We start from the raw sequence: 13675 nt of genomic DNA, 5'->3' as shown, positions 1-13675 counted from the left end.
CTGCGTTTACCTGCCATGAGACAGGAAGTGAAGCCTTCTCAAAAACAAGTATTTTAGCAGAACCTCTCACACATCTGATTAAACTTTCCATCAAAAGTGGGAATTTTCCCAGTGAACAGAAGCAAGCACAGGTGATCCTGAACTTTAAATCGGGAGCAGCTGATCAGGAAGGCAACTACAGGCTGATTAGTTATCTGCTATTTTTTTTTAAAGTCATGGGAAAAAAAAAAAAATCAAAGTCCACCAGCAGCACATGTGCACTGTGGCTCCTGAGCAAACAGACAAAGTAAAAAACACGAGAGCAATCCAGTGGAAAGTGTTTTCGAAAAGTAACGGAAACATAAAAATGATGGCCGATCACACGGAGACGCTGTAAATGCTGTAGTTCCCGTGCTTGGCCACAAGCAGGCGGTGTGTGTATAGGAGCAGGTACCGATCAACAGTCTTTGAAAGAAGTTAAAGATGAATGTGTGATCCACAGAACTCGTTTCAGAGGTCAAAGATCGCTGCCTCACTTTAGAGTCCTATCTATAAATTTGAGAAGCGCACTGAAAAGGTGTCCGAGGCCACAGAAGCAAACGTTTTTCCAGCTCACGGTGAAAATACTTCTACACACTGACCCCCCCCACCAAAAAAAAAAATACATTTTGGATATGAAGCCAATAAGGCTTCACATTTCAGATTTTCATAGTTAGGTAATCTTAAAGCTGTGAGGCGAGTAACTGGTGGAGCATCTATTGGAAGCTTCATGGCTGCTTAGAGCCTGACTGGGTTCATTTCACAATTAAAGTTTTTAAAGTCATGAAGGATCTGCTGCCTATTGTTTTAAGGTTCTTTAATCTGCAGTCTGTCTATATTTCGCTGTTTGTGTTAATGTATTTATTGTTCGCGGGTTTTCCCCCTTTTCCTGTGTGTACAGTGAAGTTAATCTGATTTCAGGCTGAATGGAGCGTGCAGAGCACTCTTGAGGCCAAACATGAATGCACCTGTAAGCAGATTACCAAAAGAGAACAGTTTGTCTTTAATGAGGACAAAGGACTCAGTTCGTCCACTGGTCAATTACAGCTAAAGTTTCATCAGCAGCAGCAGCGAAATTCAGCAGTAACCCAAACAAAACAGGTTCATTCTGCTCAATTTATTCTAATTGACTAAAGTTCTGGTTGTTGCATCATAGATAGAAACCACCACTACCACCTGTCCACAGGTGTTACCCCACTGGCGTTTCAGATTAGTGGAAAGGACAGGAGCTGGTCCGAGTCGAGCTGATTGAGTTTAACAGCACTTGGTACCGCCACTCTGAGCTCGCCCGGGAGATCGAACGCATCGTCCGTCTTCTGTATTCTCCTGAAACCTTCGTGTCTTTGTTCATTTCCTCTCGTGCTCCACTGCACTCAGGAAGTTAAATAATCAAATCAAACTCGTGCCTTTGCACCATGTAGTGTATCGTCTTCTGTAATTCCACTCAGTCGCTCTGGGTTTGTGTGGAAATGTCCACGGCAGTCGTGAGATTACAGCAGCTCAGCACCATCTTTCATAAATGCTGATTATTACAGTGTGGAAAACATTTAGTATTTGACACAAATAAAATTAGAAAAGAAAAACAAACAGGATTTAGGCACATAAATAAAATCTGAGCTCTGAGCCGAATTCTGCGTGTGCTCGTGTCACCAGTGGAAAGCAGCTTTTGTGTCCAGCAGCCTCAGCGGCTGAGAATATCAAATATCTTTCATCTCGTGATTCAACCAGGAAGACTAATCAGAACGACTCCTGACTGATGAGAAGGTCCTCGTACTGCTAAAACCTGACATTTCTCCCTCAGGTTTTCAGAAGTGCGAGGCGGGATGATGTCGGGGGTGGTGATGGTGGCCCAGCTGCCCACTGCTGGCCTTGTCTCTCAGCATGGTAAGCGCAGTGTTCGAGAAATCCCTCAGGATGTCCACGGTCTCCCTCTGGAGCTGCAAGGACTCCTGCACAAACTCCTGCTGGCTCTCCACAAGCAGCTGGACCGACTGAGCTAACGTCTCCAGAGACTGAGACACTGAGGTCAGGAGCATCCTGCTGGCCCGCTGCTGCTGCAGGCTCTGAGAAGCCACCTGGGCCACCTGGTCCCGTGACCTGCATGAGGATGCTCCAGCTGGGAGGGGTTCAGATGGGTTTGAGCCTGAGGTGGAGAGAGGACTGGGTGGAAAGACTGAGGAGGATGGAGGAGGCCGGCTGCTGGAAGAGATGGGGGCAGAGGTGACAGTGGGGGATTGAAAAGTGGAGGAAGCTGGTGGGGGGACTGAGGTAGAGAAGCGCGGAGGGTGAGAAGCAGCACCATTGGCTGCAGCAGGTGTAGAGGAAGATGATGGAGGAAGGAATGAAGAGGGAGCAGGAAGGGTGGACGCTGGCCTGTTGGAGGCGGTGGGGGACTGTGATGGTGGGGGAGCAGCAGAGCACGAAGCAGCTTCTGAATTAGATGCTGAACGGAAACCAGAGGATGTGGAAGCCACAGAGGAGGAGGAAGGTCCAGGTGGAGGTCTGTTGGAGGGGGAAGAGTTGTTCTGGATGAGGGTTTGGCTCTGGCCATTGTTGCTTCGGGAGTACGTGTAGACGGGCTTGACCCTCGTCAGGGCGTCATCGGGCAGGGGTTCGAGGGAGGTGGAGGGTGGCGGGAGAACGGAAGGGTATGAGAACATGGAGTCATCGTTTTCATCAAAATCCATCATGTGTTCTGTAAATGGACACAAACACAGGAATGATGTTTTTGTAGTTTATTCTTTCCAGAAGCAGCACTCTGAAACATCCAGGGTCAATCAGGTCATGTCTGTAAATGAGAACTGGCTCTCAAACACTTTACCTGGTAAAAGACTAAAACCTCTTTAACCCTAACCTGTCGCCGGTGATAGAACGTACTTCAAAAGTGCCGCCGTTCGCCGACTTCTGGCAACAATTACCGTAATAACTCTATATTGGCTGTGAAGTGCAATTTCTAAGCTTTCTGAAACTGTTTGAATTTTTCGCGTAATTCCTTTGATCAGCCGCCTCAGCGGTGATCCGCTCCGTGTTGACCAGCTGTTCACAGCAAGTAAGGGCAGTTAACGGGTGCTTCGCCGCTGTTATGGGGTTAATTAATGCCGGGTCACTAAACCATCAGCATGTTTTCCAGTTTACGCTTAAAATGAGCAGCAGAAACCAGTGGGAACATGCTTAGACAGGAAGCAAAATCAGTTTCTTGTAGGGATGCACAAATATAGACGAATGCTTTTTTTCCTCCTTCCCATTTCTTTGTTCCTCACTTCACTGGCCTGATGAGATTATTCCTGAGACTTCATTCACCTGCATCCACGCTTGTGCCAATTCAAATCAGGAGGTTTACAGGAGCTCATAAAATTATCACTCGACTTTTCATAGTTTAAAACTCTTACGTTCTGGCACCAAAAAAAAAAAAAAAAAATCCATCTTGTGTTTATTTCATCTGAATTTATCTAAAAAATAATGCTGTTCTTACCTCCATCATCACCCAGGTCAAAGTCAGAGGAGGAGTGAAAAGGATCTCCTGCAAAGAACATGAACATCATGGAAAATGTGTAAGAACACCTCAAACTTAAAGGACTTTGCTAATTTTACAGACTTAAGAAGCAGTCACCGAGTCATTCCTTCTCTATTGAAACAACGTCTGTGAGATCAATCTGTCCGTCTTATAACCCAAGTTCTTCATATTTATATTAGAAATGTAAAACAGGATTTACACGTGAGCCTTCATCACTTCAGATTTAGTGTGGGTGTAACAGTGCTACTCACCACCAAGTTCCTTCTCAGGTGAAGAGAGGGGTGAAAGGTCAAAGGAGGGTCCTCCCGGTAAAGTGTGGGTGCCGTCTGTCAAGCTGAGGTAGGAGTAGGGGGAAGTGTTTGAGGGCAGGCCTTTACTGTACATCTTTGAGAAATTATCATCTTCTCCAAAGTCCAGATCACTGTCGCCATCTGAGAACCAACACATTTCATCTCAGTGAATTCACACTGGGCTCGACAGATGATCCTAGATGGACATATTTGACTCTAATATTCTACTGCTTTCACACAGTCTGCATGCTAACAGTACAGAGCGGTGCAGCTGTATCTTGTGCAGTTTTTGTGCCTTGAAACTCATGATCGAGTTCTTCACTCTTGCCCAGCTCATAGCTGCTAACTAGCCTTTACTATAGCAGCAGCTCTACAGTGCTGAGTGTCTGCATTCCCCTTCTTGACTGTCAGTAATGTGATGTAATGTAAATGTAACCATTTACACTAGCAGCACAGAACGCGTCACTTCTGCATCATCTTCGAAGCGATGCTCACTCACTGCACCACCTGTCCAAGCTGCAGTGACAGATTCCTTCAATTATTCCAGTTCAGGAAATGCTGTTTGTTTCAGTTTTAAATGAGTGACATGTTTTAATGTGAAAATGAAGTTCAGTCCACTCTTAGCTCAGGTTATCACATCATGTAAGGTGTGCAATAATGCTCGCTGTGCACAGCTTCTCATATACCGCTCACTCTTTTTGAGCGGTGTACCAATTCACACATGCATCCTTTACTTTAGGGGCATGCTGAGTACAACACTTCTGTGGACTCTCTGACAGGCTGTTAAAAGCACTTTTCTGACCAAAGACGGCACAGACAGAAGAAATTAAGCAATATTAAACATACAGCAGTGTTAGTGATAAACACTATAGGCCAGCTTGAGTCCACAGTACTAACTATAAAACTACTGATGTTCTTATTAAGACCAGGGCACATTTTCTCCTGATTTTACTGGCACCTGGTAAGATGCAGAGCATCTCTACTGCCAGGAGGTGGCATTAATGCACCTAGAAGCTGTTTGCATGTCACCAATAAACATCAGCTGGGCTACATAAGATCCCGGTGCTGAATCAATGAAACACGAGTGGCATGGTGAGATCAGGTCTGGTACAAACAGGAGAAACATGTAAAAACAAACGAACAAACGAAAACGAGGTCCAGAGCAAACGCCAGCACGAGTCAGCAGCAGCGTGCAGTGACTCGCGTGCGGTGTGGGGCGAGGCTGCTCTCTGGAGAACAGACTGCAGTAACACGAGGCTGCTTAACGTGATGAAGATGCTGTCGACATGAGTCTGCTGCTGCCAAAGGTGGGCCACAAAAACTCATCTTACGTAACTGTTTTATATGACCTGCGTGAAACAACACGATATTCAGGCTGTAAGAGAACTTCATTACCGAGTTTATCAAAAATGAATACAGCTTCAAAAGATCAAGTTGTTGAGATAGAAAAGAACTGTTTGCATGAACGTGGGACGGCAGTATCTCATTTCCCAAGGGATGAGCCAGCAGTGAAGCACCTTTCCTGAGGATTTGGAGGGTTCGAACAGCTCTTATCATGGCTGCAACGCAGATACTTCTGGGTCACTTCACTCAGAAACCTTTCTAACTTGCCTCACCTCCTCTGGGACTCATCATCAGTATCTTGTGGACCATCTTCTCCACTGGGCCCAGTTTCTTCTTCCTCAGGGTGGCGCCGTTGGGACCCCGCATGGCTGCAATGCGTCGCTTCCCATCACATTTGAGGTCCGCCCATTTCTTCATGATCTGACGCACCTGACAGAGAAGGAAACCTTTGAGGACTGCTGTGTGAGGAGATCCAGGAGATCCCACCCACAGCACTGCTGCAACTGATGCTTTAAATTACAGTCAAAATATCAACTGATCATTTATGAAGCACAAACAGCAAAAAATGCTCACATCCTAAAGTGAATATATTCAGGTTATGTGATGGATATGCTTTGGTCACGTCTGTGGTTTAATGTAGTGTAATATATATTTGGTATGGATTTAAGCCACAAAGGCTTCATGTTTAAAGTATCTGTTGTGTTCAGACAGCAGGAGGCAGCACAGAGACGGACTGAAAACTGCTGACGCGGACGTTTCCTGCTCATTGTTACACATTTCACACAAAGCTGGACTAAACAAACAAAGTGGTCGTCATTCTTTGTTTCCAAAATTGTCTACAAGAAAATCATTTTTGACCTTTGACTTAGTGTTATGCTGAAATGTTCTACAGCCTGAATAATTGATTCTTGTAAATGTTGTAGAGCACAAACCTCCCCCGAGGCAGCTCGCTCTGAGCAGCATTTACTCTGAAGGGAAATCTATTACATTTTAAATATATTTGTTTTGTTTTCTTTCTTCTTTATAAAATGCTGCCAGTACAAAAAAAGGCAGATTTTTAAAGATAAAAGACACTTTATGAAGGTTTGACCTTATTTGACCTTGAAGGTCAGCGGTCCAAAGTAACATGATATTTAGAATCCCCATATTTATTTCTCTATTTGCCTATATGCTGTCAATACAAGCAATAGCAGTGAGAACCACAGTTTTAAATCGCTCTTTATAGCATCACATCAATTTACTGACCTTGAAGGAGAGGTCAGAGGTCAAATGTGACATATTTTAAATGTTTATATTAGGGATGTTCCTGGTGACTAATTTCTTAGTCGACTAAAGCAGTGGTCCCCAACCTTTTTTGAGCCGCGGACCGGTTTAGTGTTAGAAAATATTTCCACAGACCGGCTTTTAAGGTGTGGCGAATAAATACGTCAAAATAAATGATACGACCATAACCAAGTGTGATATTTTCTACGTATAATAATAAAAAACGGGAATCCACTTTGTATTCGTATGCAACTCTATCAGCAGCGTTCTCGTAACATCCCGCCTCAACATGAATAACAGGCTCTCTGCCCACAGCGCTCCCTGGTCAGCTGTTAGAGCCATGGTAAAACATGCCTTCAAAATAAGATACACCGCAAAAACAAATACAGTAGAAATCACCTCAGTCGGATTCAAATGGCCCAGTTTGGGGTCTATTATCGAATTTCACTGCAATGGCTTCTGCTTCATCTATGAATTTGCTTCTGCAAATTTTATAATCTCAAATTTTACTCGTAAGTGCAAGTTTGTAGCTTACACTTGCCACGATTGTCCCCGGTGAAATGAACTGATATAAACACTAAAACAATTTCCAGGCGTTGTTAGTGTGTGTGTAGTTGTGCACGAACGAGCCGATGCATGGAAGTGGGCGGACAGGAGCTGAGGAGGGTTTTAGCGCTAAACTCATCCAGTTTATGCGATCACATTTAACTGGAAATTTATTACAATGGGACCAGATTTTTCATCCGAGGTAGGTGAATATCCGACGGATTTATGTGATGATTTTATTGGAATTAATGTTAGGAAAAATCAGGACCTGCAGATGCCATCCAACTAGAGCGAAACCCCGATTTGTGCGACTTCGACTTAGGTGATTTTTACTGTATAAAGCGCATGAAAAATACAACTCACCATAACACTGAATCAGTGTAAGCCCCCTGAGCTTGTTTCTCTGATACTCATTTTGCTGGCTTCTGGTTTGACTGGGTTCGGCCGATTTCACATGGAGCGTGGCTGCAGAGCCGCGGTGTCAAGCGCTGGAGAGTCAGTTTGATGGCTGGGTCTACCTCACTGCTATCCCCGGTGTTGATAAATAAAATGGTAAATGGACTAGTTCTTACATAGCGCTTTTCTACTCTTGTTGAGCACTCAAAAATTTAAAGAAGCGTTATGTAGGTCAACCAACCGATTTCGTTAGACAGGCCTGAAGCTTCTGGGTTTAATTTTAGCGGTGACGTATCATGTGAGCAGAAACGTCTTGACACGTCAAGAGGAAGTCATGGAAGGAAGTAATGGAGCGAATCCGCCCATTTTTCAAAATAAAATATAGTTTAGGCGCAGATAATAAGTAAAACGGAAATAATTTAAGTTATTTATTCTTTATGTGCGGCCCGGTACCAAATGTCCCACAGCCCGGTACCGGTCCACGGCCCGGGGGTTGGGGACCTCTGGACTAAAGGAAGAAACACTCAGATATCAGGTTCAGTTGTGTTCTTCTATTAAATGCTGCTGAACTGTGCGGCATCGTGCATTATGAACACTGCATGTTACACTCCAAACAGACAACCAAGAAATAAACACTTAAAATCAACTGATGTTAAATATATGAAAACGAGTTACTGCAAACGATGTTCACGCATCATTAAAATATGAGTAAATAACAAACTGCGACTTTAAAGTGTGGCGCACTGTGCCGCGCATTATGAACGATGCTCATTCTACAATTCATGACACACATCAAAACAATACAGACATCCATCCATTTTCTTCCGCTTATCCGGGGCCGGGTCACGGGGTCGCAGCCTGAGCGGTGAAGCCCAGACCTCCTCCTCCAGCTCACCCCTGACTCAGACTTCAGCGCTGGGTCTTTGCAGAGCTACGACTTAATCTACGTACGTGGCCGATGTTGCTGGCATTTACACCTGTGCAGGTGTGTTAAGTACCTTTCGGTCGTGTCCCGGTGTTTTACATGCAGTGCCGGCCGACAGAAACATAAAATGCCGGGACTTTTTTTTCCTCCTGGGTCCTCCTCGTTGCTGTGGTCAGCTTTTTTTAAGGTGCAAACACATTTGTCCCTCTAGTTGTTTTTTTTTTCACTTTTTTGTACAAACTCAGGGGAAGTAGCCGGAAATGCACACAAGGAAATGACGGTGTTTCTCCGGAGGTGCGCTTCAGGTTACGTTGTAAAACTTCAAAAATAACTAACAATATGAGACTTAATAAAAATATCAGGCCAAGATTAACAGAGTTATGGCATTTTTCTATAATGATGTCGGGGCTGCAGGTCTGTGTGGTGGCAGATGGCTGCGTAACATTTAGGACAACAATTTACGGCACCGGGCATCAATTAAAATCTTAATAATTAGGCTAACCGACTACTACGTCTGGTATCGACTAGTGACAATAGTGACGATGAATTGTGTAGTCGTGCACATCCCTAGTTTATATAATACTTTCTATATGTTGACAATACACACCACACCTGTAAAAATCATAGGTTCTAAGTTAAAAGGCTTTTTGACAGTTTTGGACCAAAAAAAACATGAAGTTGAGCCTGAAGACCTCGATGGATGTGAGGCAAATTTTAATGGATTGTTAACATGACCCGACTCTACACCCCTACACAGTTTCATCAGAATTCATTTAAAGCTTTTTGAGCTATTGTGTTTAAATATAATGCAGAAAAAAGCAAATCTATGAAAGAGAGATGAGCCTCTTCCTGATCTTTTTACAGCAGTTCCAACTTTATAAATCTTCTCTTAAAGGAGTTTCTCTAATTAATAATGAAGTACAACAACAACAAACCTCTCTGTGATTCTCTCCCAGACCGTTGATCTGATTGGTGATTTCAGCCCACGTCTGTTTCTTGGTTTCAGCCGACACACCCTGGTTAAACTTCCCTACAGAGAGAAAGAGATAAGTTTTAATCTGGGTGATGTGAGAGAAATCAGTCTCAAAAAGTCTTAATCACAGTGGTATTGTAATGTGACTCAGACGCGCCCTCTGCTGGTAAAGATCTTTAAAAGCACACAGTACATTAAATCCAGTGAAACTGCCTCCACTCACTTTATCACACTAGTTTGTTTAAGACAGACCAGTAAAATAACCTGTGACTTCACAGTAAAATGTTATATTTGACATCTGAGGCTGTACTTTGCTTTAAGTTCACCGACACCATAATCATTACTCAGCTTCACTTCCAGCTTCCCGTCCTGAGCATACAAAAAATACAAACTTTACTATTTCATTCAAACTTTCCTGCAGGAAATAACTTATTCAGTGAGACCAGTGTTTCAGTGGCTCATGTGTGCACTCAGGAAGAACCACATGAACTAAACATCATTAAAACAAGGTGCTCCTGCACCACTATTTTAACTGTCAAGTACATGATGACAAAGAAGTATGGATGGACTGATTCCAACTGCAGCTGGCAGTCGTTCACTGCTGAGCTCACTGCAGCAGCATCAGAAGCAGTTCTCCACCTGCTGCCAGTTCTGGTTGGAGCGGCTTTCACAGCAGAACAGGGATTACCATCACCAAATGCAGTCCAAGGCAGTGAAGCTGGAGCCCATCAGCCCATATGACAAGAGATTTGAGCCGCTCAGTGACTGAACACCACCACAACAGCAACGTGACCAATGAGCCAATCAGCAGGGGAACACCAGATGGGCTAGCAGGACTAACAGGTTAGCAGTAACTACTAGGGAATCAAGCATGGATGGTGTAGTTCTCTTGGATGAATAAATAAATCTATCAACCATCCATTTTCTCCCAGTTATCCAGGTCTGGGTTGGGGGACAGCAGTCTAAGGAGGTGTCCAGCACAGCTCGTGATCACGGGTGAGGGTACAATTCGAGATCAGCCAGTCAATCCACAGCTTCAATTACACTCTCAGCTTTCTCTTCACCACAACAGACCAGGACGTCATCTGTATTCCTGCACGCTGCACCCATCCGTGTCAGTCTCCCGCTCCTTTCTTCCCTCACTCGAGCCCAAGAATCCACGTAAAAATGTCACTTGATATGCTTGTGTGGGCATTACTCCACCAAAGCTTAAAGCCCTGCATTGAATCCTCACAGATGCTGAGCTGCAGCGCGCGCCGTCTGCATTGATGTTGTGTGTTGGTGTGTCTCTGCTGCTCTGAACTCACGAGTCAAATTGAGCCCGCTGGATTTGGAGCTGATAAATGAGATATTTCAGAACAGACAGTCTGAATATGGACTGTCATTACCATCTGCTTTTCTACTCTTACTCACTGAGGATGATGTATCTGTTCCTCTTCACCGCCTCCAGCAGCAGTTTGACCTCGGTGAAGGAGAACCTTGGTTTGGCTTTCAATCCTCCTTTTACTCCTCCCAACTTCAACTCCTCATCATCCTCATGCCACGTGGCTGACATGGCTCCACCGCCGCTTCGGACCGCCCACTAAAAGAGAGACCGAGTCCAAATTCAACGCCCTCCACGACTAGCCAATCCTGATCCAGCTCCCAGTTGGGACTCGAGATGCCTGGCTGACTGCACAGGATCTGCAAAATAGAAACCAGTGAAAGAGAGGCAATACAGAGGCAAGAGTGGCCCACTCTGTGACAAAATTAATTATAAGTAGGCAGAAATAACATCAGTTCATTAAGCGTGCCAAGTATTTCACTCTATCTGAAACCTATTACTTATTATTGCATTAAATAAGTTCCTTAATAAGCGTTTGTGCAGTTCAATCTCAAGTTTCCATCTTTTAATTTTAAACAAAATAGCTTTTTATATATTTTTTCTGGGGTTTAATATAGGATACATTCTTGAGTACATTTTGAATAATTTGGATGCTGATCTGCAACCTTTTTTAGGTTGTGTGACAATAATTTTAAGCGTCTCTAACAAGGTAAAAATGCTGGACAAATTTACTGCAGATTAAATGACAGCTGATGAAGACATTTAGAGGTTATGCATCACCGCGTGTCCCATGTGCAGTCTGTACTTGGCTGGGATGCCCAGATGTAGAGTTTTTTTTAAATCTGTGTGAGATAACAATGCGAATGATTCTTTTAACAGTCTCCTAGCCCTCGCTCCTCCTCTGAAAGTTCAGTCATTGCTAACCAGCTAGTTGTGGTGCTTCCTGTCTCGTGTTTTCCTGCACTGTGATGGAGGTCAGCAGGTCCCCCCCCGCATCAGACGGACTCAAACTGCTGTCTTGGACCACTGGAGGAGTGACAGCAGTCTCATTACTCCCATTTACATATATTAACGGCCAACCAAGTATACCAGCAGACTGTTTCTGCTGTCACTATTTAGAGAATCTGTACACCCTGCAGGCTCCTCAAGTGTAATATTAAATACCACAAGCTACCAATCACAGCTGTGGACATCACTCTCCTACAGAAAGACGGCAAACTATGTATTTTCTTTCCTAACATGAGTTCTTGTAAAAGTCTAAACTAATTTTCTGGTGGCATAAATACATCCATTTACACAAATATTTTTTAATAATTAATATAAAATGTGGTGGTTTTTTTCGCCCCGTCGATCATCCTATTCAACACATGGTGGCAGCATAAAAAACATCCTGTAAGTGAACAGCAGTGGGACACAAGTTTTCTCCATACTGTTAAATAAATGCAAGCTTCTTGACGACACGTTTCCAGTAGCAAAAATGACTACAGAAGCAGGGAGCATGTGCTGTTACTCACCGACACTTTCAATGTACCTGCTGTACAACTGTTCCTACCTATGATGCAAATCGCATTCAAATTTAGTAACGCTGATTAATAAAAATAAATAATAAAGAGATATTATCAGCTGAGTCATAGCTGTTCACTAACACTCCAAGAGTGGCAGTGATGAGTGTCACTATCGCCTCCTTTCAAGCACAATTTTCTGAGAACTGATTTTAATTTTGTTTGAATTTTGATTTCCAACACAGACAAAAATGTTGCACACACAGCAGAAAGTCTCCATGTCTCAGTTTAAACCTGAATCATAAACAGACATGAAACTGCAGATTTCAAGAAAAATCATCTGCAGTGTTGGCCGAGAACAGCTGGCTTTTCTTTAGCTCGTGTCCCTCTGCTGCCCCCTCCTGGCTGGATTTTGAATGACACTGTTGTGATTGGCTGTCCATCTTAACCAAATCACCAAAATCTCTGACACTTTTTCTGCTTTCTAAAGAGACCATGTGCACAAATGTTATTCATAAACGCCTTCTATAGTGTTACGCAAGCTACATCAACACACACATTATGTATATTTAATCATCATCAACTGGTTGCAAATAATGAGTAAGTCTTCTTCCTCAAACCGTTTTTAGTTACTTTGTTTCCTTGGGTCGAACTGTTGACGTCACAGAGCTCTAACACGCTTCTGATTCTGTCAACACGCACGGAACGCGCACTTGGAGCGTATTAACGTTCCAGAACTCATTAAATAACTGATAAATAAACATTGCGTTCTGTCGGACACGTGGCCCGTGGGAGCCAATCAGCTGCGCCCCTGTTGTGTCTTTGTTGGGCTCATGCTCCTGCCTGATGGTTCACAGGGAGCTGCCCACTGCCGTCTCTGCCGTGTCCGTTAGCTGCGTCGATCTGACCGGTCACTGCGTTAAAACGACAAAACGTGTGAATTCCGTGAATTTCCGTAATCACGAGTGGGATTATCATAGACATTAAACGCGGAGCAGCGTGCGGTATTTTTGCGCTGCGCCAAGCACAGCTACGCGACTCTCGGTGGCCGAGCTGGAGGACGAAATGCCTGCTAGCTGCGGCGCTGCGATCTTTCATTTCGCACCGTAGCTTTGCACTGTTTTTCTGTGCTATAACGCCGCCGTTCGCGTTGTTACTGCGAATTAGTCGTGATGTGCAGTGTAAAAAAAAAAAAAAAGCTGAATATGCAGTAAATAATTACCAGGAAAATGGCGCTGTTCTCCCCTCCTTCCTCCGTGGTTCTCCCGAAAGTTCGGAGTGACGAGAACAACCGAATTGCGCAGACTCTATTCACGCAGCGCGTGTGTTTTTTTCCTTCTTCCTTGAACGCGCAACATTTTTAGGCCGCCGCGCGCCCCCATCTGCCACAGCTACAGTATGCACCACTCACTCATTCCCAAACACATCCGTCACGAAACTCACGAACTCTGTACGTGGAAAGTAATACTGTGAATATTTAATGAGTGAAAGTGTTGATGAGGGTCCCCACGACAGCCCCCCCCCCCTCCTGTTCCACGTAGTTAATTAGTACAAAAGCCACGCACGCCATATTCTTGCGC

At 44.1% G+C, this 13675-nt stretch overlaps 1 protein-coding gene across 1 annotated transcript; it reads right to left on the bottom strand.

Moving 5' to 3' along the window:
* Window positions 1-997: 997 nt before the first annotated feature.
* LOC115790659 (protein transport protein SEC31) lies at window positions 998-13420 on the bottom strand. The gene is made up of 7 exons (XM_030744529.1): window positions 13318-13420; window positions 10683-10952; window positions 9232-9326; window positions 5439-5595; window positions 3784-3963; window positions 3491-3538; window positions 998-2713 (listed from the first exon to the last, which is right to left on the bottom strand). The coding sequence occupies exons 2-7, from the start codon at window positions 10822-10824 to the stop codon at window positions 1824-1826; spliced, it is 1512 nt and encodes a 503-aa protein (XP_030600389.1). The 5' UTR covers window positions 10825-10952; window positions 13318-13420; the 3' UTR covers window positions 998-1823.
* Between the last annotated feature and the right edge of the window lie 255 nt (window positions 13421-13675).

This window comes from Archocentrus centrarchus, chromosome 13, assembly GCF_007364275.1.
Source record: "Archocentrus centrarchus isolate MPI-CPG fArcCen1 chromosome 13, fArcCen1, whole genome shotgun sequence".
Classification (NCBI taxonomy): domain Eukaryota; kingdom Metazoa; phylum Chordata; class Actinopteri; order Cichliformes; family Cichlidae; genus Archocentrus; species Archocentrus centrarchus.
The sequence above is the reverse complement of the archived record's forward strand: the minus strand, read 5'-3'. Positions and strand labels throughout refer to the sequence as shown.

Excerpts from the sequence above, each read along its gene's own strand:
- LOC115790659 (XM_030744529.1), bottom strand. The coding sequence starts at position 10,824 with ATGTCAGCCACGTGGCATGAGGATGATGAGGAGTTGAAGTTGGGAGGA. Across the intron at positions 5,596-9,231 it reads TGGGAGAGAATCACAGAGAG|GTGCGTCAGATCATGAAGAA; the intron begins GTTTGTTGTTGT and ends CTTCTCTGTCAG. Across the intron at positions 3,964-5,438 it reads GATGATGAGTCCCAGAGGAG|ATGGCGACAGTGATCTGGAC; the intron begins GTGAGGCAAGTT and ends GTTGGTTCTCAG.